The following is a 19,126-nucleotide window of genomic DNA, read 5'->3' as shown; positions in this document are numbered from 1 at the left end:
ATCAGTGAAAGCACTTAATGTAATGCAGTGTATTTCATGAAGGTTAAATTCTCACAGGATTTGTCTCTGACTCTAATATTCATCTGTACCTTTTGTTGCGTATTTTTTGTGTCAGCTACACGACTGATTCAGTGGCTCTTATTCAGTGTAACACTGAAAGCTGGTTTGTAGTGGTTGTCCTTACTTGCCCTTTAAATCCAGCATGTCTTACTGCTGCTATGAGCAGGCACAGAGGATTAAAGTCTGTCAGCCAGACAGAGCACATGACAGAGGCAGGGAGGAAGTGACAGACACAGGGAGGGGGAAGACCTCAGACACATCACAGGCTCTTAAATACAGCCTGTCAATGTTCTGTGGCAAAGACTGACTGATGATGTGAGCACCATGTATGAAGGCCTGTACCACAGCTGACTGAAGCCTAATGGGGGTTGGAGCAAGCCAGAAAGAAGATTCAGGTAGGGATGAACTCCACAGGACGTCAGATGATTGGAAAACTTTACAAACAGACAGAGTTTGGATTTAAGGATCGCTGCTTTAGAAACAGATGATACATTTTTCCTGGATTCTTCACTATATTCTGCTCTGATACATCTGGAGATACATCTATACATGGACTGTTTATACTGACCCAGCATCCCCAAGTTTGTAATTTTGTTTGCAATCAGCCATAGAGTAACACTTTCATTAGTAAAACATATGCTAATAATTCTAATGTGGCAACACAGTCCTGACATTACATTTAGATTTCATTTAATAGATAATGTCTGTTATCAGCACGTGTCCTCTGAGATGAAGCTGCAGGTGACCTCTTGTCTTTGTTATTGCTGATCAGTGTTAGTGTAAAACATGCCAACAAAGCAGCTACACAATTATCAGTGCTCTAAGCTCTCATTATGATGGAGTTAGTTTGTACAGTTTTACTTTGCTCATACTTACTTTACTCTTACTTTACTTTGCTCTCTCATCTACAAAGACAGTTGTGTAAAAACGTCTGGTGCCTTTTTTAGTGAAACGGTTAAATATGTTAAGATGTGTAATTGTTGCTGATCATCATTAATGATAATTATTGTTCCTCAGTGGAGGACTAATATGATGGAGACACAGCTCTAACGCTCTTAAGAAATTAGCACAATCCAATTTAAAAGGTGCTGTTGCTCTTCATACTAAACACAAATACTATGATCACACACACACACTCTGCTGGAAATCCTCTAGTCAGCAGGTTTAACTCATCTGACCTACAGGTCAGTCCCTGTCCAATGTTAACTCTGATATCTGTGACGACTAAATTTAGAGCTCAGGAATTAAAATAGAGGCTGGAGAAGCCGGGGTGTAGGCAGAGAACATCCTTCATAAATTTACAGTCTTTGTGGAAAGAAGCTGTTTCAGTCTGCTCTGTACAAAATTTCAGTATGTGGACTAAGGATGATTATGTATACCTCACCAATATTTGGTGTGAGTCAGTTTACAAGTCTGATATGTCTGAGTCATTTTCTCCCTCTCAGTTACAGAGAGCCCTCCCTCATCACAGTCCAGCACTGAATCATCTGAGTCATCTGACTCTTCTTCACGTCTACCTGCCATCCTCATCACAGCTCCATCACGAGAAGACATTCATGCATCTCCTTCTACCATAACAATAGCTGATGCCAACAAAGAACGGAGGCCGTCTTCCACACCCTTTGTAGTGGGGAAGAAACTAGCGGGCCGACAGTGACTCAAAATGTCCTGCCACATAAGACACACTGAGAATCAGTAAGATCATATCTATATCCACTATAAACCATGGTGAAAGGAGTCTTTAAGTGCAATACTAAATTGTTGTTGTACCTTGTTAAAGACTGCTTATGGAGTTATGGAGTCCCACTTTGACAACAGCCTTATTTCACACAGGTATTTCAATATTTGAGTGTTTTTTTGTTTGTTTGTTTGTTTGTTGTTTTTTTTTGTTGTTGTTGTTTTTTGTCTTCTCACTCCTCACTGGTTTTATGTGGGCAGTGCTCAGACAAGAAAAGCTGACAGGTTTGGGTGATGTTGCCAGGCCACAGACTGAGTTTTTGTTTACATCAATAATACCCAAATCTTAAACTTTGATTGTTTGTTGCTGGAATATTTAATATGAGAGAAATAATTCAATTTAAAACCAAGTTTTCAGGAGCTTTAAATATCCTACTGCTACTGCATCCATGCTCTCCACACTCTGATTAACTGTAACAGTGATTATAGCTAACATAATATTGCACGTTATTCGGTGTGTTATGTCGTATCATTAAGAGGAAAGCGGATATGTTAAAAAAAAAAAAAAAAAAAACAACTTACACTTGAATATTTTTCTTTTTATTACAGTTTTCCGGAAGGAATTCAAAATGGACTTTACTAATACCTCTCAGCTGCAGAGGCGATGTGTTTGACACACCGAGCTCATGTCTGAATTAACTCCGGGAAAGCTCTTTGTTGTTCTGCTCGTGGCTCAAACCAAAACACAATGGCGGCGCCCACCAGACTCAGCTGCTCCCTGTCGAGCTGAAGCCACAACCGACGATACTCTTGTTGACAACGTTTGAAAGAATGGACACCGTAGGAGAAGACGAACCGGACCTCATAAAGCTGAAATCCATCAAGAACAATAAAACGTTCACTGTGCCTCAAAATGACAGGGTAAGGGAAATAAGACCCCGAATATCAGCGTCGATAATTTGCCTCACAGAAAACCAGTTTTCACGTCCAGGTGACCAATTTGAAATCCGACTTGTATTTTGACAAAGGCAATGTTACATTTTTAATGTTTGGTACCCTCTCCATCTCAGAGAGTCAGCCTGTAAGGTAATAAACAGCCTGTGCTTCTGTGTGCACATTGTGTGTAAGTTATTTGTTGATGAGGCGCCTCTGCTGTGTGAGTTACTTAACTTTCAAAGTAAAGTTTAGGTCTGTACACTTCACTGCTTCAGTTAGTGTCTTTATCAGCAGCCAAGCTCATTAGTGTCCTCCACCCCCACATAAGCCTGGCTGTTAAAGCACCACACTGTCCCTGTCAGGTACAGAGGCCTTGGCCAGTCCTCACCGTGCCCTCCTTAACTTCACTAAACCCTTTTTCAGGACAACTTTACTGGAAGAGTAATCACAGTCCTGTGACACTAACAGTCACAGATTGGTTGTCTTAAAGTGAATTGGCTCTAAGTGTTATTTTCCATTTTGGTAACGGCAGATTCCCCTGAGAGTCAGTTCTCCTCAGTGGTTCTCCTTAATCCCCTTCAGAACCTGTTACTGATTTCTTGTTTATCATTTCATTTCACCTTCACTGAATGTCCACCCAGGTCAATCAGTCATGTGCTACATGGAGCTGTCCAGAGAAACTGTCTGTCCACTAAGAAGACTACGAAAACTTTCTTTTAACCACTGTTGGAGATGAGCATGATGCACAGAGTTCACTGAAGTAAAGAGAACCTCTTTACCACCATCTTTTTATTCTCTTTCAGTTTGGGAGCTGCAGAAGCGTCAGAGAGTTTGAGAAACTCAACCGAATCGGAGAAGGAACTTACGGCATTGTGTGTAAGTCATTCATGTTGGTGACTGTAACATCAGTTTAACTGGTCAGTAAATAAACTGTTTCCTTTTCTCACCATAGACCGAGCCCGAGACACCAGGTCAGATGAGATTGTAGCATTGAAGAAGGTCCGGATGGACAAAGAGAAAGATGGTGAGATCCACCTCTTTAACCCTGATTTATATTTACAGGGAATCAGCCCTGGTGCCATCAAAATTATTATGGATGTTAATCCCCCAGCCCGGTTTTTCAAAAGGTTTAATCCGGATAAAATTGATCCGGATTTGGTAATCCTTTTTTTTTTGCTATCCATGATCACGTAATCCATTTTACTTTTGAGCCGTTTTTCAAAGCAACATCGGATTGGATCAATCTGATCCAGATAGAAACTTTTCAGGATCACCAAATCTGGATAACCAGCACTAGGAAATCACAATGTAGGAACCACAGAAAGCCTGCAACATAACCCTTGCCTGTATTGTCCTGCACAACATCGCTACCATGTCTCTCTGACAATGATGCACCTGAGCCCCTTGGAGACCCCGACCAACCTCCTGCATTCTGCCAGAACGAGCAAACAGGACGTGCAACAAGGGACACAATAGTTAGACACTGTTTCTGATTTGGATTTGTTTTGGATTTCAAAAACCAGTGATGCCATTGCTTTTTTATTCTGTTTTATCATTGCATGCATCACTAAAAAATAATCTAAAAACAAAACAAAAATATCTTTGATTGTGATGAATACACATTAATTGATGACAGAATTCAATATATTATTTGTGGTCAATATTGACAGCTGTTTGGGAGATTATTTTATGATGCCAAACTCTTTCTACTTTGCTGTAGGCCTATACTGAAAGGCTGAATACATTATAGCCTACCTAATCACTGTAGCCTGATGGATGAACAAATTAAAACCTTATGAATGAATAGGATATCTTTCTGCGCTGGCTATACTGCGTGATCCAAATATAGTATTATTTGATACAATTTTAAAGTTTCATTATATTTTGGGCCTGAAATCCACACTGAATCCACCCTTCTGATAGGATCAGTATAATCCAGAGTTTTTGGATCAAAGTGATCCCAATCCTACTAAAAAGTTCTAAAAAACCCAAACTAAAGGTTTGAACCGGATCAAAACCAAGATTGGATTACGTGATCTAATCCGATTACGTAATCCATTTTTTCTTTTGAAAAACCCATTTTCAAGATTTGATCCAATCCGTTATCCAAAATCCGAGCGGATTACTTTTGAAAAAACGGGCCCTGGTGACCATGAATATCATCAGTAAAAATATTTTGCTGTGGACCGAAGCATTGGACGAAGGCCTTGAACAGTTCTTATCCTGGTTTTCTTACAGTCTCAGTAGTTCAGTCGTTAAATAACTTGTAACAGTTGTTGATGCTTTGTTTTCTGTCTGGCAGGAATCCCCATCAGCAGCCTCAGAGAGATCACCCTGCTGCTGAGGCTCAGACATCCCAACATAGTGGAGCTAAAGGAAGTGGTTGTAGGCAGCCAACTGGAGAGGTAACAAACACACAAACACAAACACAAACACACCATCACCACAATTTGTGTCTGTGACAGATACGCATTAGTCTACATCTGGACTGTAAGAGCCCATGTCTTATCTTATATGTTAGGGATGCACCGATACCACATTTTTTCAATCCAATTACAAGTACAAGTACTTACATTTGAGTACTTGCTGATACCAAGTAGCAATATGAGTACTGATTAATGCCATTACACTTTGTACATTTACTTGAAAACATGTTTTATTTTCATCAGATATTGTTTCATTCTCTGGCTGTAAGAAATTGCTGTGACTGACCCTAACCTTCTTTGAACTCTGCGTCGTGTTGGTTTTTTAGATGTTTTATCAGATTGCTTGTGTTCAAAGTACTCGCTTTCGTCCCTCCTGACATCTTTGCAGAGCATAATTTGCAGTCCGCTTTACTTTTGTCACCATCATCCACTTTGAAATACCTCCACACTGCAGACATTACTCCTCCTTGTTCTCAGTTAGCACCTGACCGTTGGTTTTTGTAACATTAGTCATCACAACCTGAATCATGTGTTTCCTCTTCAGTCTGTTTCTGGTGATGAGTTACTGTGAACAGGACCTGGCCAGTCTGTTAGAAAACATGCAGACGCCGTTCTCTGAGGCTCAGGTAGGACGGACTGAAGGCCGAACTCATATTCATACTTACTGAATGTAATTCTTCTGTCTTCATTTGTCTCTACGAGACTCACACACTCCTGTTTAGTAAGGTTTTGGTTTTGACTCCCAAAACAATGCACAAAAACTTCACCACTGGTTCCTGTTAAGGGATATGGATTTTTTTTTCTCTAAATAGTTCTTTCTCCTTGTGAGATACAGAGCATTTTCACATTTTCTTGCCTCTAAAAATCTGTCAAATTAAACAATCTGAGGAGGAGAACAAGCTCTTTTGTTAACTGCTCACATTTGGTTTCCACTTTGATGCCAGGACCTGTGTTGTTGGGTGCTGTTAAGTGATATGTGTTGGATATATCTAAACTGGATGAATCTGTAGTATGTGACAGAGAATTCTAAAAATTCTCCTCAGCCAGCTGTAACCATACATCCTCTGAACGAGGCACGAGCCTTTAATAACTGGTTTGTTTTTCTTTTCTTCTGTCTTTTCCAGGTGAAGTGTATTGTCCTTCAGTTGCTCAGAGGTTTAGAGTATCTCCACCACAACTTCATCATACACAGGTCAGTCCCACACATTTCACTGGAAACCCAACAAGTAACTCTCCAGATTTTCTGTGCTCAGTCTGCTATTTAAAAAAAAAAAAAAAAAAAAAGCTGTGACACCAGCTTTTTATATAAATGTTTTTGAGAATGACACAAATTCTGCCATTTGTCAAACATGGAGACTGATATCTGAACAGTGCCAGGAACCAACTAATAAATCTTAACAAATCTGTGTTAATAAAATGTTATCTTATTAGTATCTGTCCTGCTAACTGTCTGTTTACATTTCTACAAAACACACCAAGCAGAAGCTAACATTAGTAGGTAGTTGTTGCATGTTAGCATTGGTTACTAGCTAACAGGTTGCTCATGTTAGCTAAATTGGCTTTAAAGTACATTTTGTTTTTTGGATCAGCAGACTTGATAGTATTGGTAAGTATTCTATATTTGGGATTATTACATGTGTAGCTCTTGCTAATTTCTGACACTGCAAAGATGTACTAACTATTTCTATTTATACCGTCCTGATATATAATATATATACTTTTTTGAGTAGACACAGGACATAATGTCAGATTTTCCAGATTGTTTATTGAACTATATAAAGTATTAATGTTTGATGTCAGGGTTGGGAGACAGCAGGGCGTTCAGTCAGAGCTGATGCTGAGTCACAGAGGGAGAGATCAGTATAAAACAGGCAGAGACACAGCACGAGTACAGGCCCATCACAGTGTACTCTCTCTGTGTCTTGTGATGGTACTGTGTGTAATCCACAGCTGAATGCAGCACGTTCAGGCCTCTACTATTGAGCCTGTTTAAAGTTAAAAATGGGTTACTGACGTAGACAGTGTTTGGCACACAGAGCCTTTCAGTTCTCTTCTTTTCTTCTTGTCCTGTTCTGTCGTCATTAAGACAGTTGGATTAATTAAGTGGGCTGATCTGGTTTCCAGAGCTACAGCAACATGTAATGCTGCAATGCAAAGGTAATTACAGGAGCTAAGGAGAGAGATATAGACTTGTTCTTACCCAGCAGGGAAAAGGATAAAGAAAAATGTCACAGCAGATCAACTGTTCATGATGCAGGAATATATAAATGTAGGTCACCTCTCTTCCATTTTACTATAGATAACTATAAATCTAGATATTCTTAAAATGTACCATATTTGCAGTTAAGATAGAAGATGAAGTAAAAGCACAGCTCTTGTCTCTTCATGTTATTTAATTCGACATTAACATGATTGTTAAAATCTCCAACAGCTCAGCTCTGTCACAGTTTATCACAGCTCTGATGAAAAGGAGTTTTCTCCACAAACAGCAGCCGTTTTTCACCACACAGAAACAGTATGGGAAAGCTTAAAGTGTAGGTTAAAGCTGTAAGTGAAAAGGTTTAAATCAGTTTAAATCATCTGCACAGTTGCAGGAGAAGTGGACGAGGTAGAAGACTGTGTCTAACTGGCTCACTGTCCTCTTCAATCTTGTTATCAGGGACCTGAAGGTGTCTAATCTGCTGATGACAGACAAGGGCTGCGTTAAGATTGGTGAGTCATCACTGTTACCATAACTCTGGTACCATGCTATCACTATAATCACATCATAACTGCACTGATATATAGGCCACACTCTGCCATCACTGACCTTTGACCTCTTTCTGCCAGTATATATAACTGCTCAATGTGTAAATACAACCTTTTCACCAGGGATTTACAGTATGTACAGTGTACAACACCCTCTCTCCTTAAAACAAAAAAACATCAAGAAGGAATCGTTCTGATCTCCCTCCTCTGTCTGGACTCTCAGCTCCAAGATGTAACCCTCTAAAAACCTCTTACTAAATAAAGTTTTACTTTTTAAATTTCCTAAAGCAGCTGGACTCTGTAGTTTTGTCAGTGTAGGATTAATCCACATAATACTTTACAGCAGGACGACATTGTGTGTGTGTGTTTTTAATGGTTTTTGGACAACAGTGGAGATCTATGACACAGAGTATCCCTCTGATACATCATACTTCCTCCACCTCCACCCCTAAGTGCACGATCTCCTCAACATCTCAGCTGACAGAAAATTAATCACAAGCATTTTCATAATTGACTAATTGTTATTTATTAAGTAAAAATGACAAATATTCACTGGTTTTTCTCTGTTTTGTATCATTGAGTCAGAATGATAAATGTTCATGTGTCACTTTGGGCTCTTGACAGTGATTAATTGATTAATTGAAAGAAGATGAATTGATAATGAAAATAACTGTTTGTTGTAGTGTTGGTACATAGGTGTACATTATGAGAACAGGTGTGTGTTTTGTCCCTCTGCTCCACCTGTATTCAGCTGATTTTGGGTTGGCCAGGATGTACGGTATCCCCCAGCAGCCCATGACCCCCAGAGTGGTGACCCTGTGGTGAGTGTTTATTTTCTGTGCGGTTAGTTTATCGCGAATGACCCTTTAGTCTAATTCTGTCTCTGTGTGTGTGTGTGTGTGTGTGTGTGTGTTGTGTGTGTGTGGTGTGTGTGTGTGTGTGGTGTGTGTGTGTGGAGTCCTCTGTAGATAACCTGTGCTTACTCTGTGCCAGTGCAGCCTCAGTGGAAACTCTTCCTTTTAATCCCTCCTCAGTAATCCTCCGTTATTATCTCCATTAGCTCAGGCTGGCTGAGTCTGTGTCACGGTACGTGTTCCCTCCTGTTGTCTCTCTGCAGGTACAGAAGTCCAGAGCTCCTCCTGGGGACCAAAACCCAAACTACAGCCCTAGACATGTGGTAAGTCTCCATCCAGAAGGATGACAAACAATAACCTCTCTCTTTCCACCCATATTTTAGATCATTAGGGACCAGAGTAAAAATGCTTCTATTATTTGATTATTTTGTATTTAAACATGTAAGACTCTTGTGATGTTTGCTTTGCAGGGCGGTGGGCTGCATCCTGGCTGAGCTGTTGGCTCACAAACCTCTGCTCCCTGGAACCTCAGAGATCCAACAGGTCGACCTGATCGTTCAGCTGCTGGGAACACCCAATGAAAACATCTGGCCTGTGAGACTTGAGCTTTAAGTAAACCCTGTGTGTATGATGCCTGATGATGATGATGGTGGTGGATTATGCCAAACTGAATTTGTGTGTGTGTGTGTGTGTGTGTGTCAGGGTTTCTCTCAGCTGCCTCTCATCAGTCAGTACAGTCTGAGGAAGCAGCCGTACAACAACCTGAAGAATAAATTCACCTGGCTGTCTGAAGCCGGACACAGACTGCTCAACCTGCTCTTCATGTACAACCCACAGCGCAGGTACACACAAAATAATCAAATTAATGATGGTTGAGTGTTAGGTCCTGTTATCGTGTGTGCTGACTCACTGTCACCTGAGCTTTTCCTACGATGATGGAGCGAAGTGTGTGCTGGAAAAAAAGGCCTCTTCATGTAACGGCAAAATGGACTTAAAGTAACACAAAGTAAAAGAACTTAATGCGCATTATGCTTTTCCAGTCTCATATATACATTATGAGATTATTAACACCAATGCTTTAATGTGTGAACAGCATTTTAACTACTTAATTTAATCTTCAAGTTTTATCTTCAAAAACATCAGATTTATAAACATGTCAATCCCTCTGTTGGTGATGTGAGATAACTTGGAAAACAAGTTGATTTATTATGACAAAGGTTGAAATATTCCCAATACACACATTCTTATACTTTTTATAAGAAAATAAAACTTTAAGGATTTTAATTCCAGACCCAAATGACTTGATAAGACTGAGCAGTTAATCACATTTTAGAGGCTGAGGTTTTGTTTCATCATCTTTTTGCAAAAATATGCAGGGAGTCCCGTAGCTGTGGAATAAATGTAGTCTTAAAAAACAATCTTTTCCTCTGAAATGTAGTGGAATACAAGTATAAAGTAGCATAGAAAAGAAATAGAGATTATAAAATAGAAATAGAGATTGTTCTCTCTGTGGCTCAGGACTGAAGTTGTGGTCTTCATACCAGGATGTTGGGGGTGAAAACATTCTCTCAAAGCCTGTCAGTCCCCTGAAAGTGCAGTGGGGAAACACCTTGCCTTTGACCGTCTGCCTTTTCTCTGCAAGCATTGATCAGTGCGTGCATGGTTATGCAGGTCAACAGTCAGGAAATCAATCAACACGTATCTGTCAGTTGAAGGGGGGGGGGGGATCAGCTCTGAGATTCACTTCACTTGACTCTGGTGAGTCACTGTTTCAGAGAGGAACTCTGATACTTAAAACAAGTCACACTGGAGGAGGAGTTCTCAGACCAGCATGTCTGACTTCATCTGACCCTGTGTTAGACATGATGTCAGCTTTAAGGCTGATTGTCTCTGTAGGCTGCAACCTGCTGGACTACAGGACAGTTAAAACCATCAGTAACTGATTCTTTCTGCTTTCCTGATCCAGAGCTACTGCCAAAGACTGTCTGGAGAGTTCCTACTTCAAAGAGAAACCTCTACGTGAGTGAAAAGATTCTGGATGTTTCCAGCTGCAATCTGTGCCCCCTGATGTCTGTCGTTAACCGTGTGTCTCTGCTCCTCTGTGCAGCCTGTGAACCGGAGCTGATGCCTACCTTCCCCCACCACCGCAACAAGCGGGCTGCTCCTACGGCAGAGGGCCACGCCAAGAGGAGCAAAGTGTGATCAGGACGACGATGACGATGACGATGACGATGACGATGACGATGTGTGGGCACTGGCTCCTGTTTCCGCTACATCACTGGGAACATGGATTTGCTCTGAAGAATGTTAACGGATTTTGGTTCCAGTCGGTTTCAGGTAGAAAAAACATAGAACCAAACAGACTCTGTGACAGATCAGAGCAGGACTCTTCTGGCTTTAACCGCACTCTGCAGTGTACATACAGCTGTTTGAAGCCTCATGAACTGCGTATAGGTACAACACACTTCTGTTCGGGTTATGTCTTAAAATTCGTATTGCTACCAGTGTATGTGAGGTCATGAGGTTGCCTTGACAAATATACTGAGGTGTTGTGTACCTGTGTGGCAAGCATTTGTCACGTTTTAGAATTGCATATACATCTGTCTCAGCTGTCCTGTGATCAGTTTTGACCCTGACATCAAAACAATAAAACTGAGATGACTTGGCATGACAAGTAGGAAGTGCACCAGTGTGACTGAGCTCTGCCCACAGTTAGACTGGATCTGTGTGGAGACATCTCGGAGGATAAAAACAGGCTGGAAGTAGAAGAATCAGAGAACAGTCAACATGTTTAGAGCTCTGTTCAGACTTCAGGTTGGATCTTCACAACCATCAGTGTGTGTCAGTGACCACCTGTGTCTTGGCAAAGTGTCCTTGAGGGAAAGTAGTGAACCCCTGAATCTGCATGCTCAGTGTTAGTTGTTAAAGGAATAATTCAAAATGTTTAGGAAATGCACTTGTAGGTTGTAGGTCATCTGAGTTTTGGTAGTGTCATACTTTCAAAGTAGTTCCATGCTTAACATGCAGGAAAACAGTAGAAGAAGGGAGGGATACCACTGGAACCAGCAGCTGGTTAGCTTAGCACAGAGACTGGAAACATACTGGCTCAGTCCAAATGATCTGTCTACACCTTTTACATCACGTGTTGGTTTCTGTTTTGATACCTTTGTACAGAGCCATGTGAGCTGTTTCCCTATCTCTAATCTTTATGCTAAGCTAAGGTAAAGAACTGCTAGCTCTCAATTCATACTTAGTGCCTTTGGTTTGTTTATCTGCTAGCATGTTGAACTATTCCTTTAAGAGCCTCAGCTTGAATGCCTAAAACATACTGTAAATAAACCATAGACTGTATATAAAGAAACAAACATGTATGTAGAGAACACAGGATGGTGATCATGTGACTGTGGAACCTCTTAATATGTTTGAACCATCAGTGATTAAGACAAATGTGAAACCAGCGGTTGTTCTTCTTTCATTTGAAATGTCAGTTTTTATTAATTCAGCTTAAATTAGTAGTAATGGTTACACGGCCAGTGGCAGGTTAGGTCCCCTTACAGGACTGTTACTGACTGACCTCCCACTGAACCAGTTTGTACCTCCGCACACACAGTGATACTAGCACTGAGTTAGCCAGACAAGTGTGTGATGCTGATGTGACAGTGAGAGGTCAGAGAGTCGGTACAGAATAAACATCCAATAGCAGTCTGATTTCAGAGATTATTTAAAACTAGCTGTGTGTTCCTTCTTCTTCTTGCCTTTCTGTCTGTTTGCTGACAACAGGACAAATACTGTTGAAGATCGAGAAGGAGAATCAGCACTGAACACACACTCATGAAACAATATGATAGTGTCTGCCTCAGAGCGGAGCTGTGTGTGTATTTACCTCCCAAAACAAAAAAAAACAAAACAAAGACTTTCACTGGAGCTCCATCATGAAACAGCAATGAAAGAAATACTTCAAGTGTAAACAGACTGATCTATTAGTCAAGTTACATGTCAGGTGTGATCCAACAAGTAGTATAAATAGTGTTGTGTAACATTGTATGTCAGGGATAAACAACAAATAAAACGTCCAGGTTCAGAGAGGTGAGAGATTGAAGCTTTGGTGCAGTCAGTGCTGAACAGACCAGACTGCTACACAAACACATAGTCCATGGTATTTAAGTACAGGCTCACATTCAAACAAGTGCATTCTGGGAAATGGAGCAGAAGTAACTGGAAATGAGGCTCAAAGTTCATCCTCATTATTAGGATTATGAACAGCTGAGAAAAGAGTCTCACCACCAGGTAAATTTAGCAGCAGTTCTGGAGCTTTCAGCTTTCTGTTGTAATGCTTCAAGACTTTTCATCCACTTTGATCATGTGATATGATTTAAAGCTCCAGAGCAGCCACTAAGTGGACATGAGGGTGAGACCACTTGGAAGGATTACCACTGAGTTTTTCAGAATCTTTTTGGATTGAGGAAATTTAGATTTTTGGGTCTCAGTGTCTTTTACCACAAATACTGAAAATGAACGCCAAGCTCTGACGGCTGCTAGCACAGAGGTACAGGCCTGACGAAGACGCACAGAGCTGCAGAGGGACATGGAGGCAGCAATTAATTTAACTCTTCATTAAATAACAAAATAACAGGGCTCTCAACATATAGACATACACATTAAGACACACAAGTTTAATAAAAACACTTAGATGCATTCACACACTCACATGCCTGGCAGGAGAACTAACTTCTGTTGTTTCTTCTTCGAATGTCACTGTCCTTCATCAGGATCCAAAGCAAAGTGCACGATGGCAACAAAATGTACAGTCCTTCAGTCAGAGATAGAATCGGCTCAGTGAGGGACAAACTTTATGCATTTAGGTTCAAATGCATCTTTCCTTGTGTCATTGCAGGCTAGATGAAGAGTTCTTTGAATGCGCTGTAGCGGCTGCTGTGTAACGGAACATTGTCTTAAATGGGGGAAAGACATGGGCTGTATTGTCCAACTACCAACTCACACCAAGATTTTCTATTGTTGCGTTTGGTCAACGTCCTCCAGGGATTCAAAGAAACTGGACTGGATGAACAGAAGTAAGAAATAAAAGATTTCTTGTCCTTTGTTCAGTCAGACCATTGGTTTCTTTTAAACCCATGAGAGGCAATGAACCAAATGCTCAGTGGGCAGATGAAGGTCTACAGGATGGTACAGCAGTTAAAGGGGAGATGAGCTGTTGGGAGCAGTTTGACCCTTCTGTTGGACTTGGGGAGAGGTGGAGCATGGTGGGGGTGGAGATCTGTCTCTCAGCCCTCCATCCCAAAGTCTTCTGTGAACTTCTTGACCTTCAGCAGGTCTTCAGTGTTGACTGTGGGCCGGGTGGTGGACAGAGAGCGCAACATGTCCGACTGTAGAGGAGAGAGGGCGAGACACCAATCATTTCTGTTTCACATTGATTTATCTTTTCAGACTTTGTGGCAAAAGACCACAAAGACACTTCATTTACACATAAAAACAATCTAAGAATTCAAATACTGGAAAGATGTGACAGAAACAAGGATTTGTAACAGTGCTCTGTCCAAATCAACACAAAGGCACATATTGTGTTAAAAAGCAGTCAAAAGTACATGTGTATTTATATACAACATAAACTATTGTTTCTGGAATAAAACCTAACTTTTTTATTTTTCCTTTTTTTTTTTGCAGGAAATATAAAACACATTCCTGTTGGCATTAGTTTAAAGTAGTCACAGAGGACAGGTGTAGGGATGTGTAGATGTAGGATCTAATCAGCCTTTTTGGAAACTTGTTTAGTTTTAAGCTGTGCTAGGAATCTTTGTGTTTCAAAAATTTCACAGTTGAGGAGAACACCATCTTGAAATCAATTCTTGATGCTGCAACATCATGGTATCTCACCATGCAGACTATGGGCTCCAGTAGCTTATCACTAGGCACATCCATCCAAGTCATCTCTATGGCTGCAGGGTCGCCAGGGGAACAAGGGGTCAGGAGGTCGTCCACCATCACCTGGTTGTTGCTTCGGGATGGACCGCGAACCTGCAGAATGTTCAAAAGTCACGGAAAAGATTTAAAAATAATAAATCACACCCAGGATGGGACTGATGTGGGATTAGATCCTTTTAGTCAGTTTATTTTGTAATGAGCTCTGACCTTTTTAAAGTGCGTGGCAGACTGGACCTTCCTAACAGGCTGCATGAGAGCGTCGCGGACGATAATGCTGATGTCGGCTCCGGAGTAGCCGTCTGTTTTGCGGGCGAGCTGCCGCAGGTCAGCCTCGCTCAGGCTGTGTGGTGTGTTGCCCAGATGAAGACGAAACATCTGAGCCCGAGCTGGCTCCTCAGGCAGAGGGATATAGATACGCTTCTCAAATCTGCCACATGATAGAGGAAAAATCCATTAAATAGCACTTTCACCAGATCAAATCACAATAACATAAATGGTGGACTTGCAGCTTTTAGTCACAAAGAGCATTGCTATAGATAAACTCTGAAACTATAAAAGTGGGAAGAATATAAAAAAGGAAGACAATAACCTTCTGCGAATGGCAGCATCTAGCACCCAGGGGATGTTGGTGGCTCCCAGCACCAGGATACCATCATTGTTGTTTCCCACACCTACAAAACCAGACAGCTTCAGTCAACATGAGCACTTCCTGCTTCCCTCATACAGGGTACTTTCATATTTCAGATGACTCTGTAGTTTCCTATTGTCACGTATACAGAACATAATAAACAGATGATTTGATACTGCACATTTTTCACAGTCTGACAGTCGAATCATCAGTAGCTCACCCTGCATCTGGACCAGGAACTCTGTCTTGATGCGGCGGGCAGCCTCACTCTCATTCTCATTCCTGGAGCCGCACAGTGAGTCCACCTCATCGATGAAGATGATTGAGGGTTTGTGTTGGCGAGCCAGGTCGAACAGATTCTTCACCAGCCTGGGAGACAGGGGGATAGAGGGCAAGGTGAGACAGGCAGAGACAGCGAGAACACAGCAGAGGAGCAGTCTACACTGGTGACTGGCAAAAGGAGGTGCTACTGGTCTGGGATGGAAATGAGTTCACAGGGAGGAGACATCTTAATCAATCATTAAACTCTGACTGATGCATTAACAACAGGATACAACCTCGAGCCTCACAAAAGTGTTAGTGCTGCAAAAGGTACAGTATAGTCGTTTTCACATATAAACTCTGGATGACGTCCAGATGATTGGGTCTGGACATGCTCCGGAGTCACACATGCAGCAGTCAGAGATCGTCCGTGTCAGATGTGTTCTTAACCTACTGGAAATACTCTGGGGGGTTTAGGTGAGGGGTGATGTCTGGGTAGAGCGTGCAGTAGACAGGAGAGAAATGTCATCAACACGCCTACTCACTCACTGTGAATTCTCAGAAAACAATGACCTGCTCTATTCACACATCGACTCAGTTGAACATTACACAGAGTTTATACCAGGAAGCTGCAGGATAAAGTCTGTTGTGTTGTCTGTCTGTGTGTTCTCATGTACAGCTCCTCCAGGTGATGTCTATGTACGTTCAAGGTTGCAGTGCATGTGTGAAAGCAGCTTCTGCTTCCATAAATGTTCATCAGTCAGTGTGTTTCTTTAGATTTTCTCACTGATTGCTGATGTTTATCTAAAAGGATGATGAGTCATCAGGCCAGGCTGAGAACCTCTGATAACATGAACATGGGAATCAAACACATTCTGCTATATTCATCCACTACAACTCATCCTGACTTCCCCAGAGAACAGATCACATGTCCTGACTCTCCCTGTTTGGAAAACAGTCATTTCAGAGACAACATACTTCTCACTCTCTCCCAGCCACTTGGACATGAGGTCTGAGGACGAGACGGAGAAGAAGGTGGAGTTGTTGGCCTCTGTAGCCACGGCCTTGGCCAGGTATGACTTCCCTGTCCCTGGGGGACCGAACAGCAGGATGCCTCTCCATGGAGTCCGCTTGCCTAAGAACAGAGAGACCCAGAGGTGATGTTGGTCACACCAGGATACAAAAGTAAGGAAGCATCCAGTAGCCCAATAAAGCAGTCCAGAGCAAATGATGACTAATCAGGTACGGAAGTTAACATGATACTAAAGTACCAACCAACAGTCAAACAAGAAGGATGGAGAGAGTAGTACAACACTGGTTATACGGGTAATGCTAGAAAGATATTTCCACACAGCTAGAGTAACTTTTTAACTGTTAACTGTTAACCATCTGTTAACATCTATTGTAAGAAGTCTATAAAATGAAAGAAAACAGTGAAAATGGACATCAAATGTTGTGACCCACAGTCTCTGGATCAGCCAATTTTAGCTCAAAATTTGCCTTAAGTTACGACATTACAAACAGTGAATAACAAACATTTTTAGCACCTAAAATAATATAACAACCTCTGCCATATCTTTACTTAGTGGGTGTCAGCAGGATTAGAGGGGAAAATCCAGCAGTACCTGTAAAGAGGTGGGGGAATTTGATGGGCAGGATGACAGCCTCCTTCAGAGCTTCTTTGGCCCCCTCCAGCCCAGCCACATCGTTCCACCTGACATTAGGCTTCTCCATTACAATAGCACCTGAACACAGAGACAGAACATGATTAAGATCATGACAACCTTGAAATACAGACAGAGGAAACACCTAATGGCATCCATACACCTGTCACTGACAGGATCTCATAACTTTACTGAATCCAACACTAATGCTTCTCATAAATATAACAAAACTGATTTAGCTTAGCTTAATGTCTCTACATAAATAAACACTGCAATGTTCTTGTACACAAACATATATTAGAATGAATTCCCTCCCATGAGAAGTGACTGAATCCATGCTCGCCCACTCACCCATAAGTTGCTCCTGCAGTTTTTTCTTCTCTGGGTTTTCGCCCTCACTGTCACTATCACTCCTGCAATGCAAACAAAAACATGAAAATACAGTGAAGCCCACTACAGAGTTTGACACTTCAACATGTTCACTAACAGAGCAGGAAAAGAGCAGCATACTTGTCATTGCTCTGTGCCTCCTTCACAGGCTTCTTGCCCTGTTTGTCTTTATTCTTTAGGTAGTCCTTAAGTTTCTCCGCTCGGTCCAGGTACTGCATGCATTTTGCTCGTATGCTTTCCTTCGCCTTGTCACTGTGGGCCTCATCTGAAAGAAAGATTACATTTCAAGCAGCAGTGTAAGTACAACCCATCAACAGAAAGGTGTAAGGGTTCAGGTAGCACAGGTAGTTTGACTCCCTGTCATGCAGGAGTACTCACATTTGATGGCATGCAGGAAATATTCCACAGCATGTTGATACAGGCGCAAGGCCTCCTCATAGTTCTTTGCCTTGTCTTCTTCTGTGGCTTTAGTCACAAGATCAATCGCTTTCTGCAACATATGAAAAGAATTACTGTCAGAGACACAGAAATAGAGGCAGGGCATGGAAACAGGTGTTGGTCATCCTCATATCTGTCTGCATGTTGACACTGGAGCTCCAACCAAAACAAATTACTTATACAGAAAACATGTAAATAGCACATATTAGGATCCTATCAGTTCTACAACAAAATTCACGGTGTTGTTTCTTAAGCCAATTACCAGTAAAATGTTTCATAAAGTGAACCTTTGTTGTTGTTTTTTCATGTTAACGGTCTGTGAGCAGGAGCCACAGCCCAGCTAACGGTCTGACACCGTTATAAACATCCCATAGCAAGGGTTTGACGTTAGTTAGCAACCCACAAACTCATGGCCCTCATCAAAATTAATTTTAATTATTATTCTTACATTGTGTGCTTAGCAAATACAGTAAAATGAGATGAATAGAGCTATGGTATTTTCAGGACAGCAGTGTACGCAGGCTCACTTAACTACCCTGGCTTTCCGACAACGTTAGCAGGCTTTGGCGTCAGCTGTTTTGCTAGCAGGTTAGCTTGCACTGAAGCTACTGTAAGAGCTATGCCAAGTTATGTTCAGTTATAGCAAGCTAACGCTAGCTAGTTAGCTAATACGCTAACGTACCTGTAATGTTGACGTTGTCATTTCATCTCACTCTTCTGCTATCCGGCCAGATTTCTATCCTCTCCAGATGTGGATATGTGAAGAGACGCGCTCGTTAACAGTTCTGTGTTGTGAGGCGACAGGTTGACATGACAAAACAGCGGCCACTACGCTAGGTAGCTAGCAAAAACGACAGCTTTGCACCGACCCAACAAAACCACAGCAACACTGCGGCTGCCAACAAGCTAGCTAATACAGAGGTAACTTCCGGCTTAAACTTTCAAAATATAAGACCAAATTACACGTATTTATCCTACAAATGACAGAGTAGACATACTTATCAACTTAATCAAAAATATATTTTCGATGGGATCTTCTTTTAATTAAATTTTAATAATCTTTTAATTGATATAACATTACGAATACGACACATGTTTCATTTA

General features: G+C 41.4%; 2 protein-coding genes across 2 annotated transcripts; one reads left to right on the top strand and one right to left on the bottom strand.

The window, feature by feature from the left end:
- Window positions 1-313: 313 nt before the first annotated feature.
- cdk10 (cyclin-dependent kinase 10) lies at window positions 314-11,378 on the top strand. The gene is made up of 15 exons (XM_018703622.2): window positions 314-455; window positions 1,506-1,755; window positions 2,347-2,658; window positions 3,477-3,549; window positions 3,626-3,697; window positions 4,976-5,078; window positions 5,644-5,725; window positions 6,224-6,291; window positions 7,759-7,811; window positions 8,599-8,668; window positions 8,965-9,024; window positions 9,172-9,295; window positions 9,404-9,543; window positions 10,668-10,720; window positions 10,809-11,378. The coding sequence occupies exons 3-15, from the start codon at window positions 2,569-2,571 to the stop codon at window positions 10,901-10,903; spliced, it is 1,083 nt and encodes a 360-aa protein (XP_018559138.1). The 5' UTR covers window positions 314-455; window positions 1,506-1,755; window positions 2,347-2,568; the 3' UTR covers window positions 10,904-11,378.
- A 784-nt stretch (window positions 11,379-12,162) lies between these two features.
- On the bottom strand, window positions 12,163-18,925 carry vps4a (vacuolar protein sorting 4 homolog A). Its single transcript, XM_018703621.2, has 11 exons — window positions 18,705-18,925; window positions 17,963-18,074; window positions 17,705-17,849; window positions 17,546-17,607; window positions 17,156-17,275; window positions 16,509-16,665; window positions 15,490-15,638; window positions 15,231-15,312; window positions 14,849-15,068; window positions 14,594-14,734; window positions 12,163-14,085 (listed from the first exon to the last, which is right to left on the bottom strand). The coding sequence occupies exons 1-11, from the start codon at window positions 18,723-18,725 to the stop codon at window positions 13,984-13,986; spliced, it is 1,311 nt and encodes a 436-aa protein (XP_018559137.1). The 5' UTR covers window positions 18,726-18,925; the 3' UTR covers window positions 12,163-13,983.
- Between the last annotated feature and the right edge of the window lie 201 nt (window positions 18,926-19,126).

The sequence above is a fragment of the Lates calcarifer genome, linkage group LG10 (assembly GCF_001640805.2).
Source record: "Lates calcarifer isolate ASB-BC8 linkage group LG10, TLL_Latcal_v3, whole genome shotgun sequence".
NCBI lineage: Eukaryota > Metazoa > Chordata > Actinopteri > Centropomidae > Lates > Lates calcarifer.
The sequence above is the reverse complement of the archived record's forward strand: the minus strand, read 5'-3'. Positions and strand labels throughout refer to the sequence as shown.